This window comes from Ptychodera flava, chromosome 22, assembly GCF_041260155.1.
Source record: "Ptychodera flava strain L36383 chromosome 22, AS_Pfla_20210202, whole genome shotgun sequence".
NCBI lineage: Eukaryota > Metazoa > Hemichordata > Enteropneusta > Ptychoderidae > Ptychodera > Ptychodera flava.
The window spans coordinates 31,488,510-31,512,515 of NC_091949.1; the positions used below are offsets into that span (position 1 = coordinate 31,488,510).

Genomic DNA, 24,006 nt, shown 5'->3' on the forward strand with positions numbered 1-24,006 from the left:
GATGCAACTAAATGATATTTATTTCATAGTCTTCAAAGTTATTGTATTTTTGCTACGTAGAGGAAAGATAAGTTACACTTTAGCCGAAAATTGATGACAAGCTACATTAATGTATGTATTTTGTTTGTTGTTTTTCCACTTTTTCCCTTAAATTCTGGTAACATTAAGTTGAACCAATGGGAGTTATTTCATAGATCAAAGCAAACAGCAATGATTTTCGGAACACGCTGCAGCAATATCAACGATGAATTCGCCTTCTCTGTTTTGCAGCCAACATAAGCGAAATTTACATAATGACATATTCGAGTTGGTTGCAAACAATCACATTTCCAGTAGCATCTGATTCACATAAACTGAAGCATATTGCTTTCAGACAACAGCAATGGTCGCCGTAACGTTGTATTTGATTGACTACTGCTGTAGTTATTATTTATAAAAGATAATTACATCCCTTTGCAAACATTTTTTCAACATTCCCATTGTTCTATGGTGCAAAATCCGCGACTGACGTATATTCTGCTATCATTTTGTTTCGTTACTAATAATTAAATGTGCCTATCAGAGTTATTTATCGAAAGTCAAAGAAAAAAAATTAGAATCTAGTGTAATATCTGCGTATGTTGCTCATCCTTCTGAAATAATTACTTGCTTTTCCTTCTATAGCGACTTGTAAGAGTATTGTTGTATTTTGGTAAGAGACATCTAATTTATATTTCAATGTTCGTTTCGGTGAATGAATGAGTCCAACAATCGAAAATCAAACTAGCGAAAAACTGGACGTGTAGAAAGGGAAGGTTGAATCCTAAGTTCTCCTAGGCCTTGCCATCCCTGGGTACACACAGTCTGAAATAGAACATTTGTAAAAATGTAGGAATGGAGGCAAGCGATTCAGATTTTAAGTATGTCGTCGTCTTTTTACATAGCAAGCACAATCTAATGTATGTGATAAATGTACGTTAACTGTTATTATTACATGCCTTCGTGTGAGTGCAAATAAGTGCACCGACATCGTGGGAGTTAACGTACCGCGTGAACGATGTACGGACCGGTTTTATAGTACCAGGCCCGATAAAGCCCTCCGACATTTTCAACGTCAAGGTAGATGTAAAGTATTCATGCCCGCACTGCTATTTTGACCTTAGTTAAAAACTGTTCGATGCTGGTCGATAATTATAAAATTGTTTGAGAATGCCCAGCACGTAACTTAAGGTTCCAAGACAAGAAATTGACCTTTTAATCTAACAATTCTCTGGTGATTAATGAGCTCAGAACCCCGAAACCCCGGAAACCCTAGATATAGGGAATACTTTGGTAACCACAGTACCACCATTGTTTACATAACTATCACGTGAAAGTCAATTTGCATAACCTTATTAAAAATCGGGTTTCCCTTATGTTTTGTCTCGATACCTGAAAATATCTGACCGAAACTTTCTGGAATGCAAGCTGTCCAGACGCTCTTTCAAAGTGTGTCTCTTAATTTTTATATCTTGCTTAGTTTTTTAGAGCACAATTTTAAAGAAATCATCTAGGGTTAAATTCACCACTCTGGAAGTTTTCTTGCACAAAAACTGTTTTAGAACGTTTTAAAAAATCCTGAGACATGTTTCGGAAGATCTTTAGGACAGCTTGCACTCTTACAAACTTCAGCAAAATATCTCAAAGCATTGAAACAAACCACAGGGAAAACCGATTGTTAAAAGATTATGCAACTCACCTGTCACGTGATAGATGTGTAAACAACGGTAAAACTATGGCAACCCAAATGTTTCCCTATATCTAGGCTTTCCGAAAATAGATAATTTAAGGGGATCTCAGCTTACTAACCACAAGAAAATCGTCAGCTTCAAAAGGTGAATTTCTTGTCTTGGAAACTTAGTGTTATGAAGGGTTAACTGTGATTAGACATTTAATAAAAACTATCTACTGTTGATTGACCAATCAGACTGCTCAATTTAGGGTGTTTTATCTACTCGTAAAGCCTTGGTCACCAAATTCCAGAAACGAATGACAGCGCCAGAGTAAAGTACTGTCCGATCAAAAGTGAACATGTCATAATCTGAAGACATCTGGTACGTTTTAATATTCAAATTTGGTAACACAGCGGAAACCAGCTGCAACGCAAAATCTGCTGTGGTACAAACATAAACTAATGTGCCCTAGGGCATTTCAACTAATGTGCCTAGGGCATTTATATAATGTGCCCTAGGGCATTTATAGGATGTTCAATTACATTGGAAGGCTATTTCACAAATAAAAGTTTTAATTCATATCCTAAACATGTTATATTGACAAAGGGGACGGTTGACGTAAACACATTGAAAACGAAAATATATCAGTTAGGGTGATTGTTTTTAAGTCGGATAAAACCCTCATATCGGGCTCTTCTGGTATATAAAGTCCAACCCTACGATAAAATGTCTCGGCCTGCGGCCTCGACATTTTATCGTTGGGTTGGACTTTATATACCAGAAGGTCCTCGTACCCGGGCTTTATCCTATAAATAAAAATGTTATTGCCTGAATACATCGGCTTATGTGCCCTCGCAACAGGAGACAATTTGCCATCCTAGCGTCGGGTTAATTGTCACCTGAACTTTGGCACATAAACCATATATTTAGGCAATAATCTATAATGTGACATACTTTTTATTATAATCATATAGCAAGGTATATATAATTTGATTTCATGTAATCATATATGTTAGTAGCTGTTAGAGGTAGTTTATAAAATGTACTTGTCACTCTAAAGAACTTACCCGTCATCACTATGTCTTATACCGCCACCCAGTCGATCTGGAAACCTGTGGCCTGAACATCGCCATTGGTTACAAATTGTACAATTATCTCATTGGTAGCCGTGTCGAGTGATTCGGGAATAGTTGAACCGGTATAGTCTGCAAATGGATCGTCTCCAACGTCACCTACAAACAGCCAGTCATGATCCTCCTCCAAGTCAAAAGCCACAAAGTTCAAGACAATGCTCTGAAGAAAATCAAAACATAAATCCATAACGTTCTCTGTATGATGTCAACACTTTCAAAAGGAATGTGGATAACAGCGATACTGCTCATGCCTTTCAAGTTCACTGTCTTAATCTTGCAAATTAGATAATAACAGTTGTCTGATACATTTATGTCTAAAGCTAAAAGTTAGTGGAAATAATGTAAAGAAAACGTAAAATCGGAAGAACTATTACATATTATGACTAGAGACATGTCGTTATGGTGTGCTGAAGGGAAATACTAATATCTACGAAATCGGATTAGGACGTCATATCAGAGATGGAAGTTGGCATATTTGGTTATTTAAAGTTATTCAGTCATTGCCATTTTAAAATTGTCTATATACTTTGTCCTTTGATACTTTATTTCGTTCTTTACATATTACTCACTTTGCCTTCAGGTGCAGTTAGGCGCCACTCGCAAAACGCATTATTATCATACAGAGTAGTCCCATCGAAGTTCATCGAGATGATAGTTCCTTCCTCGCCATCGTAATCATGTGGTATACCACAACCAGAATCGAATGTCGGCTGCTCAACAGGATATTCTGTGTATCACAGAAATACACGTTTTAAGCATTGACTAACTGTGATGATCTGTGCACAAATCAGCGGATGGCATGTTTCAATAACCATTACAGAGGTAATTGAACATTGATATCATGTCTTAAGTGATCAAAAGTTGGGCCAGCTTTGAAATGTTTACCTTGTTATCGTATTTCAAATCGCTGTTTATGAAAGCTTGTCAATCTGACATTTTGCAGGAATGTTTGCCTGAATTAATTTGGTTGTAGTCTACGATGTTTCGTTATTTGTAAGTAGGAAACAATATGATATCATTTATAAAGAGAAAAGATGTTCATCACTGTGGTTAATGTCTTTCTTTTCGCGAGAAACTGGTATATTTCGTTCTGCAAATTACTGTAACGACAATTGCGTTTGTTCTTTAAATTCTTTTTTTATACTTTCTTGCATTCTTAGTATTATTTTATTTTTATTTTTTAACATCTTTTCTATGTATAACAGCATGTTTTCTGCAAGCATTGTACATGTACATACATATTTTGTCTAATGCATTCTCCATTTTGATGAATATGCAACAGGAAACGGTCGGTCAGAACTACAAACACCAGAAATTTAACTCCTATGTTATATTTCACGCTATGAAAAAGAACGTATTTGTGACTCTTCAAATGGATATAGTCACACTACATTCTTTGCTGTACGCTAATAAACGACAGAGACTGGTAGAAAAACTGCCGCTTGCGCTTGTTGTAACGGTGATCACAGAGTCTTATGCAAATGTTGAGCAAAAGCAGACATAATGTATATATCGCTCACCAAGCGCCATGACGGACACTTCACAAAGCTTTACAGAATTGCCACGGTCGGACTGGATGCTAACATAGCGACCTATGATAGGTGTAATACAGTCGACTGTTGTCACCTCCCTTGCGAGTTTTCTTGCTGTCAGGGCCTCACCACATTGATGATGAATCTCGACATTGTCCTCTGAACCAACTCTTATGACGGTGTTCACGAGGCCACCACCTAAACAGAGAGGAAAACAATGCCCGAAAGGGCCTCTAGAAAGTTGCTTCTTCATGCAATTAATTTGTGTATCTTCGAAACAGTTATTGGTCTTGATAGCTGATTGCAATGTCAGGTTACTCCCTCGAACACTTCTTTCAGGACAGTGACAAGACGACAATACCGTCATATTTAGCTTTCGTCAGGAATACTTTTTATGGAATTTGTGTACCAGAAAAACTCTTCATACTAAAACGTAACAATATCGATCATATGAGGTGAATATTCCTCACACCTCCTCCGCACAGTGCATGTTTTGTTTTCAACTGAACTCTGTATTCTATTTAACATACGAAAGGTTGCTGACAAGCATTCTACAGATCCCCTTACCTCTGTAGTCAGAACAGTCGTCACAGTCACAATGGTCTGGGGTATTGCCACACCAGCCAAAAGGTGAGCAGCACGGGAATTCTCCGTTGGGATCACACTCGGCGGGCTCTCCGTTGGCGGCCGGGTAGCCTGGTCCGCAGTATACATCTGTCGACCTCCAGGTGGCGGTGCTTGCTGCAAGAAAGAATGAAAGGGCTACACTAGTTAGATATTTGTTCATTCTTATCAATACAGTTTCTCAAGATTTTGCATTGTCAATTGGCAACCCTAAGACACATATCAGCCGTAAGAAACAAGCTAAGTGCTTAAACAGTACGCTGATTCAAGATGACCCTATTTAGTATTTGTCACTTTGATCCTGTAAATAATCTGTTTATTTTGAAGTGATAGTGATAATTGGACTTGTTTCTTTTGAGGGTTATTCAAAACGTTATTCTTGAAGGTATCCATTAAATCATGAATGTTGCACTTACAATAGTCTGTGCATGTGTCGCAGTCACAGTGGGTCGGAGTATTCCCACACCATCCATAGGAGGAGCAGCATGGATAGATTCCACCAGGATCACATTCTGCCGGACTTCCATCAGATAAGGGATAATCAGAACCACAGCGTAAATCGCTTCTCCATTTGTCCGCTGAAGTAACGACAAATGACCATGAAGTAAAATTAGAAAAATTATTTCGTACTTTGCAATCAAGCATGAGTGACGTTCGTTGGTGTGTTGACACACATAATTAACATCGTTTCGTACATATAATCACAATCTGAAGACCTTAGAAAACTGAACCAAATTTGACGTCGACTAATTTTCACAGTGTGAGTTTGCGTATATTGAAATACAAATGTACGATACTGAGAGTGGACTACAATTACAAATTAACAGAAATTTATATTGAGGTATCGAGTCCTCAATGGCTAAGTACAGGTGAACGCAAGAGATGTTTGCTTACGTGGTCTTCTCAAAATAACTCTGTATATTTTGAAGCTGTCACCAAGATCAACTTTCCACCATGTCTGATCTTCACTTTCCAAAAAGGCACAGGTTTGTGTGTCGCCGTCATTTCCATATTCAGGGTTATCACCACCACTAGTGGTAGCTACTCCGCCTACAGCAACGTTTGTCAGATCGGGTTCTAGAAGAACATAAACATCCATTGACGGTAGATCATCAGTAAGTGCGCTGTAGCCATTAAAAAGAAATCGCCAACGTGCTTTATTTAAACCCGACCAAGCCACAGTATACCACTAGATTGTGACAAAGTCACAATCTGTGTACACGAGCGATAGCAAGCGCATATATGGAGTGAACTGGGCAAAACCGAGTGGTATACCGCCGCTGAGGTGGTTCATTGCTATTGTATTATAAGAGTATTTTATTGAAATGCTTATGTGAAACGTCAAAAAACGCTATGTTCTCTAGGTGAGAGCTCGTGCGTGTTCCAACCCTGCTATATCACAAATATAGCACAGTTAGTGTCAAGTCTAAATCAATCAGATTGCTATATTTGCGCCATCAGAACACTAGAACATCAGAACACAATGCTATGATATTGCCTCATGTCTGCCCGTAAGTGAATCGCCACTTTTGTGTAATTCACCTTTACAAACACGACTTGTTGCTCCAAATTCTATGAAGGTTTTTCTTGAAACATCGTATTATTAACAACAAACGTATAGGCGTGGGAATCCTTACCATTGCCTATTGCTTCCCATAATTCATCATCATCCACGCTCTGGTCACCACATCCTCGGTATCCTCTTGGTGGTCCTGGCTGGTCGTCTGGCTGGCTGTTTAGTACTATGCCCATACCACCAAGCAAGTGGTGTTCAATATGACAATGTATAAACCACCAACCTTATGTATGAAAGGAAAGTATTTTTAAATGAAATGGCAAAGAGCCGTTGTAGAATTGATTAAATAAGAGCGTGATATGCATAAATTCTAAAATACAATTTCTGTTTATTTGATTGCTTTTCTATGATGATTTTTTTCAAGTCGACGATGTAGCTTTTGTGAATATGTCACTTGTAGTACCTTAAAATCTTTAAAAGCCTGATGTTTGAGCTTAAGACCTAACCTAGACAGGAGTATGAAGAGCAGACTTTGATACAAGACATATGGAAATAGAAACATACCTGGGTTATCGGCTTCAAGGCGTACGATAACATATCCTCCAGAAGGTAGCAGAATTGTATCTTTTCGAGGTGGATCGTAGAGGTTCATGGGAATGGAGTCCGGATCTTCGTTCCAGGTGTCATTCTTCCAACGTGGTTTATTACATGGCACCGCTACACTGCCGGTCGGATTTTTTAAGATGTTTATAGCAGAATTTATGATTTAAGAACGGGCACGAATCTACTTGCACAGTACTTTCATATTTGTAATTAAGTTGTGGGACGAGTTCAGTATTATTGAAATGTATTGAGCGCATTTACTTGACATGTAAATGGCGTTGTTTTTTTAACATGTACAATGTTCTGGACTGACAGTGTCGACACATGTTCTATATGATCTACAATAGATATTGTATGGCCAGTAAGGAGTATAGAGTGCATCCTGCATCCATGTTCTATATGATCAATATGCAAGAGATGATTACACGATTTTGTTAAAGAATGGCAATACAAGCGGCAAAATGTGAGGAAAAGATATGATGATGGTAACTGAAACAATGATGTTTGTATCAGTTCTTAGACGGCACAGAGTAAAGACATGCGAATAATTATTTTCGTCTACATTCAGGGTTATTATATTCATACAGCACATCAATCACTATAGAAAGAGACAAACACCTTTACGATAGTGATCAAACGTCAAAATGATTGACCTGCGATCTGTCTCTTGGCATGTGTATTGTAAGCGGCATGATAAGTATAGCCAGTAACTCTGAGATTTCCACTTCACATGCTTGTAAGGTTGCAGTATTTTTGTCAATATTTTAAATCACAACGAGTTAGATGGGTAGACCCAATTGACTAACGATTTCATCCATTAGGAGAAGATCGTTAAGAAATTTGTTCAAGTTTAACTGCATATGCCATATGATCACGTTCAACCTAGTTTTTATTGACAATCAACCGATGTTAATCTAGAAGATTTGAGAGCTATTAATGTGGGAAGGGAAATGAAAGGAAATATAAAATAATAGATTGACACTGTCTTCCTTAATCTAACTCCTCAGATGATGCATATCATACAGTGAAGGTATGTATTGAAAGCTAAAGTATGTTTTCCTAAGTTCGTGTTTTCTTTCCCGTTTTGTATTAATATTATAGCCATGTGCGTATGTTTTGACATGTTTAACATACTGCACGGGACAGACAGACAGTAAAATAGGGAACCATAAACGATTTGCATATAGATATCGGAGTTTACAGGTGCACCTTGAAGACATTGTAGCATAACATTGAGACATTGTAGCATAACATTGTGACAGATGGAAACTTAATGGGTAAAACACGGAGAATCAACTTTGCTTAATAACATTCATAATCATGCTTAGGCTGCTTTCTCAAATTGCTTATTCATCAGCACAATTTTGTCTAAAGGATGAAGAAAACACTAATTTAGCTCATAGTTGCATATCATCTCACCTATCCAGAGAGCAGCATTGAGTGTCATCGTCAGGACAAGGGCAACAAACATCCTGGTTGGCCCTAATATATTCGCCTTCGTCGTCCTGTTCTGGAAATCCCATCCTTGTCACCAATACACTGTGACCATGGATGTGAATTGGGTGAAGGGACCCATTCTTGGAACCGCCTGATCCAACGCTCGTGAAGACAAACTGATAGTTATGTACAGTCATGGTGACATAGTTGGTACAGAGGCAAACAGTATGGTGATCAGCGGCATCGCATTCTGGTTCGCATTCGGTAAGAGTTGATGTTGGGTCATAGGGGGGAGCCGTTGGGTAGACGAACGATTTACCATTGCATGCTGGTGATGGTTTTTGTCCTGGTTCAGCTTTGCCCAGAGCCACACCGCCTACACCTCCAAAAACAAAGTTCATGAAAACTTGGGCTTCCTTGATGACATGCTTTGGTGTCGGGTCCAAGGCAAGTTCCCTAGGAGAACGGGTCATATCAGCGATTGCGGTACATATAGCACCGGACCAAGAAGGATAGTGTCCAAACGGACAGTTGAGTGTGTAACAAGGATTCGTCTCCTTGTTGCAGTGACGCCATCTATCTGGTGGTAGATTGTCAGTGAGAAAGACGCCACTTTCATCAGCATAACGTAATACAGAAGCATTTGTATCATTCAGTGGACGACGATTCTCTTCATCAAACCGCATTGTGTCAGCACGCACCTGATATTCGGTGAATTCGGGATCGGATTTGGTCTCTAATACAAAGTCGTATCTTTCACCTGCAGATACAATGATGTAATCAAAGTCTTGAGGATTGAGATCAAAACCATCAGACGTGATCACTTTCAGCTTATGATCGTCGATTGAGATTCGGTATGAGTAAACCATCGTAGCACCAATAACACGGAAACGATATCTGTGACCTGCCTTAACAGAGTAGCCGTAATAAGGAGTACGCTTTTGTGGGTCGTTTAGGTCATAGCGTCCACGACCGTTGGTCAAACCGGATGCGTAGGGGATAGGACTGATTTCTACGCCATCAAATTGACGAGCACCATCGAATCTGGTACCATTGATGTACCAACCACCAGCTTTGAAGAGTTTCTCGAACATGTGGTGAGATTCTTCATGTTGCCAGTCGGACACCATCATGATAAACTGATCATATTCTGGCAAATGTCGCTCATCGTCAAGATCAATAAGATTGTAGTCATAATATTTCTGATTTGGTTCATCTTCTTCATAGATAATTAATGGCCCAGCCATTCCTTCTGAAAACTGGACACCAGCATGAGAATGATACCAAAATGTCCCTGCATATGAGAAGAAATGGAATGATATCAAGCTATTGTTGAATTAGAGTGGTGAATTTATTGATTTCTATTGTTTGTATTTAAAATATCGACTGAATATTTTACTGTAAACATTAATTAAAGATATATTTGTTGCCGACAAAAAAGAAATGTATATAACACAACAAGTGGGAACAGTCATTCAACTAGAAATATTGAGAAAGAAATGCTTTCAAATACATATTAACACAAGGTCACACCTTATACACCTGAATACGAATAATTTACCTGGTGGAATAGCAGAGAAAGCGTACTCAAAACTGGCACCTGGTGGGATAGGGCACTGCGTGATGTATGGTACGCCATCCATCCAGGGAGTTCTCATCTGATAGACACCATGCCAATGCATCGATGTTGAGTCTTCCATCATATTGTTATGCAATTGAATACGTACGATACTTCCATACTTTACCTGCAGAACGATATGAAATGTGTTAGAGCGCGTTCAAGCAAAGAGGCATGTCAAGAAATCATGCCTTTTTCGTTTACTCATATGAATCTTGTCCTGCACACTGACATAGACGGTGTTTTCAATCGGGGTTCGAACCTACAACATACGGCACCCAGTCACCTAAGGGCGAAGCAACAGACAGAACCGTTTGGCTCAATCCCCACTCTCAAAAAGAGTGGTTCAATAACTGGACGCTTGCACTCAACTATCGCACATCGCACACAAATTTTGTAGAAGCAATGAATACATACATCGCTTACACTGGGCCAATTCTATCCACTTGTCCATTCTGTTGGGGACAATTCTGTCCACCAGCAAAGCTATCAACCAAGGGTACAAAATATGGTGTCTTCAATCGGGGTTCCAACGGAAACATACGGCATCCAGTCATCTAGCGGAGAGGCACCAGACAGAACCGCTCGGCCAATACCCAAGTCTCAAAAAGAGTGGTTCTATAACCGGACTAAGTTGTTACATTTTTCTGACTGCGACTTCTCCACATGTTGTGAGTTCATGAAGCACTCACACTCGCACTCAACTATCACACATCGCACACTTATTTCATCGAAGCAATGAATACATACATCGCTTACACTGGGCATATATTTTGTATACTACTTACCCGAATCGGTGGCCCGGGTATCCCTCCATTGACAGAAATTACTCGACGTTGTACACCATCACAAGCTAGGGTAGCATCCTCTGAAGTACAATGATGAGACTGGTTGTGAGGGAAAGATTAGTGGTACCTTGCAGTGTGTAAAGAAGTGAAATTTCCTAATGGTTTGCTCCTTTTATATTTGAAAAAAATGTATTCAGTCAAAAGCGTATTAAAAATATCAAATTTTTACTTGATTTGTTGCTTATTTGTGGTATGTTCCTTTTTCGGTGTTGACTTTATTCTTTTCATCTATGTTGACGATTAATAACAAAAAGTGTGCTTTTATAATTTCAACAGAGTATTTCGACTCATTTCTTCACAATTGAACAGAGTACTGACAGGCTGTGCAAATAATTTAGTCCCTTTCCTGTATCTGTTTTTAACAGATAAGAATACTCGTAGTTTCATAAAAGATAGAAAAAGAATGTTGCATTCTATTCAGTACGTTTAGTACATGCGTTTCATTATTTAAGATCTCCTGAACAAATAAAGATTATTGCCAAACTAAACGCCTATATAGCTTAGTAGAATCTACATCATACATTTGAGTTGAAAGACACCTATGAGAAAATAAATCGTGTCATAGACATGCAAAATGTATGGTGTGTGTGTGGCGTCTTTGGTTTGTGCTGTTAGTAGTAGCATAACCTTTCGTTGTTCGATAAGATACTTACCAAATGCTATTGCTCTATCGGTGCCAGCACAGTCTGGGTCACTCATATAGCAAGCGACACATTCGACGGTATTGCCATCTGGGTCCTCACAGTCACTCACAATTGTGTCGCCATTGTACGTCATACAGTAATCATGGTCAATGTCGAGCTCGTATCTACACACTGAAGGACATAATGATTACCGATGTCAAGAACCTTTACAGTGAATGTGCTGTACGAAAACTATTAACGAAATATCAATGAAAACACATAATATAATGCGTTCAAGACACTGAAAGTGAAGTCTATTTTCAGTTTTTATGATGCGAGTTACGATAGTACTAAAGTTTGTTTTGTTAAAGGCAATTTAGAACAAAAGTGCAACCTTGGTGTGAGTGTACTAAGTCAGAGATTGTGACGGCATCTAAAATTTCCACATTGAAGAATTGTTAATGCACATGGACACTCGATATAAGATTTACCGATGTTGACAAGATTCAGTATAACAGTATTTTGCTAAATAATATAATAAATTACTCAAAACTTTACTTGATACTTATAGTCACTTCTCCTATGTTAGAGGAACAGCTAAATTGTGCTTGAAAAGCTATAATCAGACGCTTCACAAAATTGCGCTTTTTAAAAGATGATAATTTTACGTTTAAAATTAAAAAGAATTTCATTGATAAAAAGAACTAGGAAAATATTACACGTTTTAACAAGTTGGTCATGATCCACTGTGGGGAACAACTATATGAGGAAATGTCATTTAAATATTTTAACTGTTTTGCATTGTTGCATTGACTTATAAAATGTGTTTACTTGTAAATTGCAAAGAAAAATGCATCTGGTTACCTTATTTTTCTTCCAAGTAAGACTTTATCGTTGTCTTTACTGCCGCTTCAAACTTTGAAACACATTACAATCTCCTTCACATTAGAAATTATGTTCCAGTTCACGCAAAGTGTTCAATCATATGACAGGGGCCTAAAACTACATTCTCAAAAATCAACTTCTTGATGAATTTCTGTTCATGACCAATAATTATTGTAAACTTACCAACACGGTCATCGTCGAGTTCTGGGACATATTCAGTTTCACAAACTCCCCCGTCTTCGAATATACCCTGTTAATGCAAATGGAAAGTTTTGTTATTTGATGTGCGCATGCATTCAATCGAAGAACCATCGTACTCTGGTAGAGTCATCCACATTTTGAAGTCGGAGTTAGCTGTCAAGTTCTGCCTGAAGTTCGAAAGAAAGGAATTTACCAACATCGCTGACAAACTAAGACAAGACATTATTTGGAAGTTCTTTATCAAAGCACTAACAGAAACCGCAAGATAATCTCTAGTGTGCCAGTAACACGACTACATGATGTCGACACTGGAAGAGAAAGGCATACCTGAGACAGGGCAAGAAGCCCAAAAATTGAGAATGCGAATAACATCTTGATCGGCGGTCTGCTGGTTACACAGCAGCGTTAAGTATCGGTGTATACGGTGAGCCTTTTTATACAGTTTGACTTATGTTGTTACGTGACATATCGCATAATGGAGTTACCCATAAAACTATTTTATAGTTTCTAGTACCCTGCAGTTTTAAATTGACACACCTGTTTTATGTAATTTATTGTGAACGTTTTAGTTTCTACATCTATTTCTACATGGATTTATCTCTGTTCTTTTATCTTTAAAGTCTGCAAAGGGAATTCAAGAAGTTTTAATGGTACTATTCATGAGTCGCTGACTTTTATTAGAAACCTTTCCGACTGTTTTGAACATTTTTAGCAACCAACTAGGAATTTGACTATTATTTGTTCCATACCATACATATGCATGATTTCGTGTGCAAAAAGTCATCTCGAGCTCCTAAACCTACGATTAAAGGTTTTGCAGAAATAACTGTGTTCGAACATTCATCAAAACGACTACCCCTGAATGGTCTATTGATTGCCAGTTTCATTGACTTTCGTGTAGAAATGCAGGAAAATGTCATGATAATACTGCAGTTCTCTTAGAACCTTAATAAAAAGACTTCGACAGAAATAATTACATAAAATCTATTCCTCCTGCCAAGCGTGGTCTATATGTTGCGTCCAACCTGCACACAAATTTGTCAGAAAAGTTAATTTGTATGCCACTATGCAAACATTTTACACCTATTTACACGTTTATTAGGATCTTCTCCAACCAGTAGTCTTGCATCGTGAGAAGATCGTTACACGACAAATATATGGTATTGTAATGTTGATATGTTTTCCGTTGGGCACAGAAGGAACAAACCTATCGGCATTTTTTCGAATACCATACCGCATTAATTGGAGAGATGATTTGTCCCTTTACATGAGCACCTACGGAAAATGTTGTCAACAAAATGTTTACACGACAAAGATGCAAATTTATGGAAGCTATGCATATTTAGTTAACTATTACAATACAATTTACTCTGTGTCAAAAACTGGTAAAAAGTCCTTCCACTTTTCATGTGTTTGTCAAGCTTGCCTCTAGGTTTGGCTATACATAACTCTACTTCATAAATGCCATAAAGAAAGGATTTAAAATGTATGAATTTTGGGATTTTTATCACCTCTACAGAATAAGATCAATTTCCCAGCAGTCAATATGAGAAAATTACAGTGACCTGCTAAAGTGCTATCTCAGAACAGAACTTGTTCTGCAGTTACCATATGGAAATATGGCATGTACAAATATCTTCCACAAGTATCAAAAAAGTTCGTCAGAAACTAATTGCAACTTCACAGTTGTAAAATAGTGTAAAATGGTTTCATCCATTGTTTTACAAAAAGTACACATTGCAGATGGAACATCAACAGGCGTCATCTTATATTAATTTGTCATGAGAATATTATGTGTCAACTTCTACTGAAAATTTCTCAGTTTTGCATCCAAGGTAACTTTCAATGGGTGTTCGTATATATTTTCCAACGGTTGAATATTGGTTTGGTTTGGTAATATTTTTCATTTCTAATGATACGGCTGCTTCATTGCTTGGTCGGCAACCCCTTTCTATCTTACTCTATGTTAAAGTCAATTGTATGTGAATATTTTTGGATATCTATAGTGAGAGGCAATGCCAATGCTTCGATATTATCATCTCTGTACCTTTTTTGGGCTGAAATTTGTAATACAGCAATTTGAGCTGCATAACTTCGAAACGGAACAATATATTTCTGGAAAATGTATTAACGTAAAAGTTTCACACTTCCCCACTCACCATTTCTTACGATATATCCAATTATTATTGAATTGCCAACAACCTAAGATAGATTGTCACATCCCATATCCCATGTAATTTGTTATACTAGCTTTAAGATTAACTTTTTGCTTATTCATTTCTAAAATTGCTGTCTTTGTCGCCATCAATTCAGAAATTTACTTGTTATTGTAATATTTATCTTGTTAAAAGTCATCATGGAACATAAGCAACACGTTGCTGCGTGAAGAATTTGTTCTTGATTATGCTAGAGGTAGGAACACTAAATTTCAATGTCAGGTATTCGCAAGTGTCTCTAAAGGTATTGAAGGGTTTGATATAATTGCATAACGTCACGCAAACAAACCCTTCACAATACTATTTTCGTATGAGGCTGGACAGTGCTTGTGGACACGCTTCGCATGAAGGGAGCCCAATATATCGTTTAAATATCAGTAATAAGTAAAGAAGGTCTAGTATACTGCTGAACCTCTTTAGTTAAGCTATGGGCACATCTTTTTTTGACCTGTATGAGAGTCCAAAACTGCAGGTGTCTATTGAACAATAGCCAGTATTGGTCCAAAACTGTCACCTGCATTACAGGATCACCATTAACTTTTGACCTTCATAGCATGATGTGCTTTATTTATTATGCACATGTCTAATTCTAGGTGACAAAAAGAGGTAGAGATCTGGTTTTCGGTTGACAGTGACAGGAATAAGTATAGGAGCAAGTTTTTGATGTAATGTCATGTGACCATGATGACCTTTGACCTTGGTTTTACAAATATGCCTAACGATCACTCACCACAAGTGATACTGACTTCATATTTGGTGGAATGATCACCAAAGGGTACCACAGCCTGTACTTCTTTAATTATGCATATATCTAATTCTCGAGGAGACCTATAGGACTTATATAGCAGCGAAGTTTTGTGAAAAAACGTAACGTAATCAAGATGATTTTGACCTTGATTTCACAAATATTCCTATAAATTGGTAACCACAAGTGCTACTGCCTTCAAATTTTTTGGGAAATTCAAATTTGTTGGTGTGTATATCTCACAACTCCTGAGATACAGTAGAGCATGCAATTCATATGAAGACTTTCGAGTTAGACACAGCCTATTAGCTCAAAAGTTAGTGCGGCAAGGATTCTCAGTAAGTAGATTAGTGAAATAATTTAAGAAGTTCTACGGTAGATAAGGAGATGTTGTATCAAAATATGACCCGTGTGTTTCTCTGATGACGAGTGACAGCATATCAAACTTTGACTCACAAAAGTAATTTGGTGAATTCACCAAATAACAATAGATTTGTCGCTTTGGGTCTATCTTGACGGGTGCAGCTAGCTGGCAGGATACGCTTACCCATTCTTGACACCTGGTACCACCACTATTTCGTGGTTCAAGATGACCCCATTGCCTTTGTCATTTTCAATATATTCCTTGGACCTTGTAAATTTCATAGTTACCTTGAATGATAATGATTATTGGACCTGATTTGATGTCTACTCTTACCGCAAGGTCATGTAAATAGATGGCATGGTAAAGTAACAAACGATATGGTCTTTGAGTTCACCCATGTGCCCAATTGCAAGTCGTTTGGTGCAATGGGCTCGAATTGGAGCAAAAGTATATTAAAGTTGGTCAAAGGTTATTTAAGGTCACCCAAACGTTTTAGAAAACATTTGGTACCATACTCACCACTATCCAACAAGTGTGGGACATATAGCTCCTTTAGTTCCTGAGATATAGTGATTTTCTAGATATGCAAAAATGCCAATTTAATAACTTGAAAATCTTCTTCTCCAAAACGACAGAATAAATGACCTTGAAATTTGGTATATGATGTCTAGTATGGCCAAAACATTTCTCACCAGATTTTCGATTTGGCAAGTTTCATGCAACTATGGTGGAATATAAAATTTGAACACAAGATGGCAGCCAGGTCACGTGACCAATCAAAATATAAAGGGTCAGTTTCACCACTAACCAGTTGGGCCAATAAACCCTTCGACGGTTTTTGAGTTTTTGGACGACAAAACATTGACGGAGGAAGGAGAAGAAGATTTTGATTTTTCAAATGAACGTTTATTACTAAAATTAGTCTCCTGTACAGACAAGTACATATCAAAACAATTTAAATTTTGAGACGAAAAGCGAAAATGAAATCAGACAAATGCGAAATGGCAAATGATGTTCAAATACTGAAAATACTAGGCAAAGCTGGACTATAAAAATCAGCAAAAACTGCGAAATGGCTATGACACTGATGCTTGAGCGAGACGGAGAGAAACGGTGAAAAGGCAAACAGGTAGCTATATCACTTGCAACATGGGGAAGGAAACCAATTAAATCTGAAAAAAGAAGAAAAAGAAGAAGAAGAAGAAGAATATGATGATGATGATGATGATGATGATGATGGTGATGGTGATGGTGATGAAAAAGAAAGAGGAGGAGGAGGAGAAGAAGGAGTAGAAAAGATCAAGAGTAAATACAATAGGGGCCCAGCCCGTATAGGGCTTAGGCCCCTATCAAAGGAACTTTAGGAAAGAAACGGTAGACTTGGTATCTTTAGTAGACGCTTTGACGTACAGCATTTTCTATTTCAACAAGCATCGTTCACGTCAACAGGTAACCCGGAAACAACTACTTCTGCCCTTGTTTTCCGTTCTGTAAACATTTGCCATATTCATCCCGTACCATAAAGATTATTATTCGCCATACTTATTTTTCATGTTGACTTTATAAGAACTATGCAAAGAAGAAAAGGAAATACACAGATAGACTATCGACAAAAGGAAGCTTAACAATTTTATCGTGAGTTTTTCCAGGAAGAATTAAACAGGACGCTATACAAGATGGACAGTATCTTTAGTAAATTCAGCTTACTTTGGCGTACTCATCTGACTTGTGTTTTACGCATCTTTACGATGGTAGAAATTTCTGTCAAACCAAAATCGTAGGAACATTTAGGCGCATTTGGCGGTCCTACCTTTCAGAAACTGTTGTCGTACCCGTAAAAATCACAGGACGAGGATATTCAGTTGCCACATTACAATTTGTATTACTTTCTGGTCAGGTGACAAATCACGTGGCAGATCAATATGGTCACTTTTCCAATTTTGCTTCTAATATCTACATATGAATCCCCCATTTTAGAGATTTATGATAGACAGAATGGAATTAAAAATTATACAGGTACAGTTAATATTTTCTGGTACACGTGAGAAAAGAAAATGCCGTGTTGTTTCGAAATCACTCTTTCTTTTTTTCCTGGTTTTTTGTGTGGGACAATGAAACGACTGAAGAAAAACGCTGGTCTCTATTCTCAGGCATCTACCTGGAACACGTTTTATGGTTCACAACGGTCTCATTTAGGAATGTTATCACGAGATCGATCGATCGACCGAGAGCCATCCGAGCAAAACATTGAAGAACACTGGAGATAGCTCAGTCTAGATCTGCCACTGACGTTTACGAGATTCTGAATATGCCTGAACATGGCTATTAAATGACACTTTTGAGATTGCCTCGTAATTATGAGGAGGTGATGAAAACATCAAATATTTAATCCGTAGAGGCTGTTGTTACTAATTTCAAATCGTAGATGCACGCGTTTCCGCTGACGCAGCGCTTAAACTTCTTGCGGAGTATTCTACAATAAACACGATTGGAACTAATTTTGGATAATTGGATTTTCATATTTTTCAAATTTCTCAAAAGTGTTAGGTGCCGTACAGCTGAATGTTGCAATATCGCAAATTACTCATAAAAACAAGTGTGTAATATTAAAAGAAAAGCAGATGAGATTACACTTATAGAATAAATCGACATTACTTGACCAACCAATTATCCCAAATTAGTTCCAATCGTGTTAATATGTAGTATTCCCAAAGTTTTATACACCACTTTCGTTTTAAAAAGGGAAACGGCGCAACCAACAGCAGACAAAATCAAATTTAACGCGACATGCTTTCAAACCCAGTGAGACAGACAGACAGACAGACAGACAGACAGAGACAGACAGGCAGACAGAGGGACAGATAAAGACAGACCGACAGACAGGCAGGTAGACAAAAAGATTAGGGTGCTATCAAAAATGAGGAAGTGTATGGTCCTTGGAATATATAAAAAATGCGTGAGACTGGTGTTTTATTTATCGTTTGATGACAAAATGTTTCATGATGAAATTTCATCACTGTAAAACAGAAAGCAGACATCCCTAGAAATTATAAACTAGATTTGAAAACCATGGGACTAGTGTTTCAACAAGAAATGTTTTTGCCAAATTTTTAATAAATCCCGCCTAGATTTACGTAAGCAAAGTTCCTAATTTTTAATAGTTCATATGTCAAAACCTGCGATGGGGGAAATTTCCATTATATGGGTTCCTGGCAAACGAAACACTAGAAATATCATATGCTTTTTAGTTGTATCATATAAAGCGCAACATACATCCTTATGCTAGAGCTCAAGTACGAATGCCAAGAAGCGGCTTTAGGCACATATTTCAATGCTTATTTGAAGAACGGCTAGGCGAGACCTAGATGTTGAAGATAGAATTTGTGAATTTTGTTATTTGCGCACCCCAGAAACGGAAGCACAGTTTTTGTTATATCACAAGGCATACGGCCATCATCGTAAAATATTATATGACAAAAAGACAGGGACATTGATAATTTCAGTAACTTACCAGACGTGAAAAGTTACAACTCTTATTTACAAATTGTTGTAGACAGATAGCTCACATTGTTGAAGCCCGTGTGGGCTGGTTACACGTATTATATTATACAGTAATGTACATTGTATTTTGTCACATTTGCACAGTTTAGCTGCGAGTGCAAATGTCACTACAATAAATATCCATACCTTACTATACCATACCGTTCCACGCGCATGCGTTGTAATTATTTATCCTCATTAGTGTTTTTCACGTTGCTTAGCTGGGAGTTCTTGGCAACTCTCCCACCGTCCCTCAGTTCACTTAAGTCACACTCAGTTGTTATTTCCACAGTTGACTTTCAAGTTTTGTAACTTTTTAAGCCATGTTAAATAAGCGAGGTTCCCGTCATGCAAGAAATGGACACCTTTTGCCCTTGCCGCCAATTAATCCTGTGGCCTATCCGTCTTTACTTCGATTTGTTTGTGATTAATTAGTATTAAACTATTATTTCCACAAGCAGTTCTACGTTTGAAAACTTTATGTCAAATATATGAAATGACTGTGGAATCTAGCTAAAACTCTATTCAATGTGGACCCAACGATTAGTCTACTTCTACACTCTTTAAAGAAGTTGATATTATGTTGAATATGCATTACTCGCACATCACTGTAACCTTTCAGGGCTAGAAATTGAAATTTAGGCATTGGTGGCCCAAACTGAAAATGCGGAGATCTATTCAATACTGCAACCCCCATGGTATTTTATTACCATCAACGTTAAAAACTTAACGTTAGTCATTATAAGTATCACTGCCAGTGATAGTATCTCATCTATGGGGCATGTAACCTCCATAAATGCAATAATCTCCATAAATGTAATATAGGTGTTTTCTCTCGACTGTTCCATTATGTAAATTACACATAGTGAGCTTTTGTCTGCCCTGAAGAAGTTATTGACAGCGCGGAATCATGCATAAAACACTGCAAGCAAAGACGTCCATAATGCATAATGGGGTGACCTGTGAATTTGCTTTTGTTTCTAGTCATAATACTCCCTCTGAAAAGACAAAATATCGCCTGTCATTCAGCTTTTGTGACTTGTATGACATGGAGTCTACGCATCGAAAATCACAGCCAACGATATGCATGGTTGCAGTTCAGGCTCAGTGGATACTAGTGCAATTGTATGTTCATGTTTGTAGAGTAGAGTTTGAAAGCAGAACTTGAAATATAGTATCAGTGACGGTATTATGGAAATTCCAGCTTTAGCATTGTGTGAAGGCAAGCTTGCAGTGACGATCGATTTCGATCGCAATGAAACGCAATCATTTGATCACCGCATATTTTCATGGTTTTAAAACCCAAATTCGGACCAAATCCGGACCAAATCTTGTCCGAGGGACCAATTCTGAGTCGGGGAAACATGTTCGTAGAAAATTGACAGAAGAGGGAGAGCAGCCAAGCACATCACAAGCTGACAAACATCATGATGTCGATGATAGTACGGATGCTGCATGCGACATAGACGAACGCAACTGCACTGGGTGACGATCATAACGGTATTGGGGAAGTCCTTCATACGAAGAAAAGTGTACATCAATACTGCCCCCTAAAATGCCAAGTCTGCTCCCTAATTTTGATGAATTTTGAATATGTACAGTATTTATGCCATAAAGTTGTATTGTTTCCTGATTTAAATGACTATGACCATCAAATCGATTTCTTTCTTGCACAGAACATGCTGTACACTGATATTTGATATAGGGACAAAAAGTATTGTCATTTTTCAACAAAAGTCTGCCAAAATTCAACATGTCAAACTTTATTTAATCCAAGAGTCATTCAACTTGTTAATTTATTTATTCCATTATATATTTCGATATATAATTAAATGAATGGAAGTTTTGGTGTACCATAAAGAATTATGTCTTACCTAACCTTAACAACACTGATATTTTAATATAAAATCTTATTTATGTTTTTTGTTCCAAAGGATCTATCTTATTCACAATTTCATACGTGCTGTATGTACACACTGGTCCACTATTATATATATACTGCAAATTCTGTATATAATCGTTGATTACATGATACATCTGTGCATTTGAAGTCACATTGTAAACGGTATACTGTGGAACCTGACTAAATTGTTATTTTTTGTTATCTGATGAGGGTGGCGTTATAATTCTGTCTAAACATCACTTGAATTTTCGGGTTGCAATTTAATGAAGAGGAAAAAAATTAAGTTTCAATCACATGGTCCTTGTATGTATGTATGTATGTATGTATGTATGTATGTATGTATGTATGTATGTATGTATGTATGTATGTATGTATGTATGTATGTATGTATGCATGCATGCATGCATGCATGCATGCATGTATGTATGCATGCATGTATGTATGTATGTATGTATGTATGTATGTATGTATGTATGTATGTATGTATGTATGCACATATAACACAGACAAAACCACACACTGTTGATACTTCTGACAAAGAGTTCACAGACGAATCCACTATAGGTATTCAATAAAGGTAAAAACACAAAAGCTTATGTAGCAAAAGGATTTCTCGATGTCGCTACTATGATTACCTTTTGCTACGTGAACTTTTGTCTTTTTACAACCGTTTTCGGAATTCGACAGCGAAGTTACTGCTGTGAACTGCAATAAAACTTTTTACTCTAATTAGTTTCAACTGTAGCTGGCTGGCAAAGTCGACAACATTTTTAGCAGAGTCAGATGACACAAGAACGACTTCTGCTCTGCATTTGGGCAGTCAAAATAAACTAACGGAAACTGCCCAGTTACACATTGCACTGACATGCGTGCCAATCTGGTTTGAAACATTTTATTGGGAGGAAAGCAAAATACTTGTTATACAAACGTTTAAAATGTGTTGATAATTTAATTAGAGTCCAGACTGACAGTCAGTTGTCAGTGATACAAATGCGTGGTACACATACACAGGCTGTGATAGCAAGCTGAATACTCGACAGTTCAACATGCTGTGGGGATTGGAACAAGAATGCAGTTGTATAAACTGAACAAAAACATTGTCAAAATTATCAAAGTTAATAGAGCTGCACTGTCACTGTCACTGCATACTTGAGCAGTGATAGAGATAGCTCTGAATCTGATGTACATGGTAGTTGAAGAAGAATTTGGGTCAAATGACGCTCACATGCCAGTGAAACATACTTGTACCCAAGATCAGGCAAGAGAGCACCACATGGAAGACCAGGAGACTTGAGAAGTTATCGTGGATTTTTGTATTCTGGCATATGAGAATAATCAAATATTAAAGAAAAACGATAGGGTCACCATGTTTGTTTTCTAAATTTTCAAATTCTCGTCATAAAATAATACAAAAGTAAAACTTTGAACGGTAAAGACTAAATGAAAGAGTATGTGACTGAATGGAATTATTTATTTTTTAACCAAATTTGCCATTATTACACCTAACATTTCCGAGATTAAAACATTTATTTGATGGAATATTGAAACTTTCCAGTATCGCCAATTTTGAGTAGCATCTAATTCATATATGTCTTGTACTTTTGAAACAAATTTATGGTAGGTCACTGTGCTCAGGTTTTTACAATATGGCAATTAGCCAGAATTCGCAATTTGCCTACTCTCTCATGATCGTCATTTTATGTGCTCTTCGGCAGGAGCAATTGATCTGGCCAGAGTTGGATTAACTCAAGTTGGCTTGGATTGAATTGATAAATCAAAAACGTTCACTGATGCGTTTAAAAATGAATCAATTTATGAACTTGCCTTAGGAATATGACTTTACAAAGTGCTAATAACAGGTAGTCTTGAACACCTGTGAGCGGAACGGCACAATACGTGTTTATTTTTTTCTGCGCGCACATTCTTTACAAATATGTGGGCTTGTGATAGTTGGGGGACTTCAAAATTTTTGATCATATAGAGGCGGGGTCATTTGACAAATTTTATTCGGGTATTGAGGGGGGATCTGAAAAAAATAAGATTTCAATCACGATTCCCTAGCCTCCCCCGTAGTCGTTAATTGTGAACGCAGCCTTACTGATGAGAGCTCTGAGGCAACTCAAGAATATTTGGGGTACCGGCCAGAACAATAGACAATAGAACAATGGGAACAATGACTGAGATAAATATCCTAGATGATGAATACTACAGTATGTGGAACTGTGCACCCGGGTTAACACATAAAAAGCTACCAGCCACAAGCATGGAGGAAAATGAATTACAGTGAGGGATTGATAACACCTGGACTTAGCCTGGTCCCCTGGCCTATTTCTACCACTGACTGAGCTGTCAACGAAAATAGGGACCTTACTTTCATGAGCAGCGCAGCCATCGGTAGAAATGGGGCAGAGGACCAGACTAACCATGATGTTAGATACCGGCGAAAAGCTGCGTGTCAGTGCAGTCTGTACTCCAGAGTGGAGAGACTGCATACGACACTATGATTCTTTAACGCTATGTTTCGAAA

General features: G+C 37.6%; 1 protein-coding gene across 1 annotated transcript; it reads right to left on the reverse strand.

Moving 5' to 3' along the window:
- LOC139123192 (uncharacterized) lies at positions 1-13,149 on the reverse strand. Its single transcript, XM_070689290.1, has 15 exons — positions 13,039-13,149; positions 12,694-12,760; positions 11,656-11,817; positions 10,943-11,022; positions 10,098-10,281; positions 8,519-9,830; positions 7,061-7,218; positions 6,618-6,779; positions 5,875-6,057; positions 5,397-5,558; positions 4,924-5,097; positions 4,345-4,554; positions 3,394-3,551; positions 2,759-2,984; positions 1-843 (listed from the first exon to the last, which is right to left on the reverse strand). Exons 1-14 carry the CDS (start codon positions 13,081-13,083, stop codon positions 2,775-2,777), a joined length of 3,267 nt encoding a protein of 1,088 aa, XP_070545391.1. The 5' UTR covers positions 13,084-13,149; the 3' UTR covers positions 1-843; positions 2,759-2,774.
- Positions 13,150-24,006: the final 10,857 nt, after the last annotated feature.

Coding starts and splice junctions, on each gene's coding strand:
- LOC139123192 (XM_070689290.1), bottom strand. CDS start 13,083: ATGTTATTCGCATTCTCAATTTTTGGGCTTCTTGCCCTGTCTCAG. Junction 11,818..12,693: donor ACTCGACGATGACCGTGTTG/GTAAGTTTACAA, acceptor TATGTCCTTCAG/TGTGTAGATACGAGCTCGAC. Junction 4,555..4,923: donor CGACTGTTCTGACTACAGAG/GTAAGGGGATCT, acceptor CTCTCTGTTTAG/GTGGTGGCCTCGTGAACACC.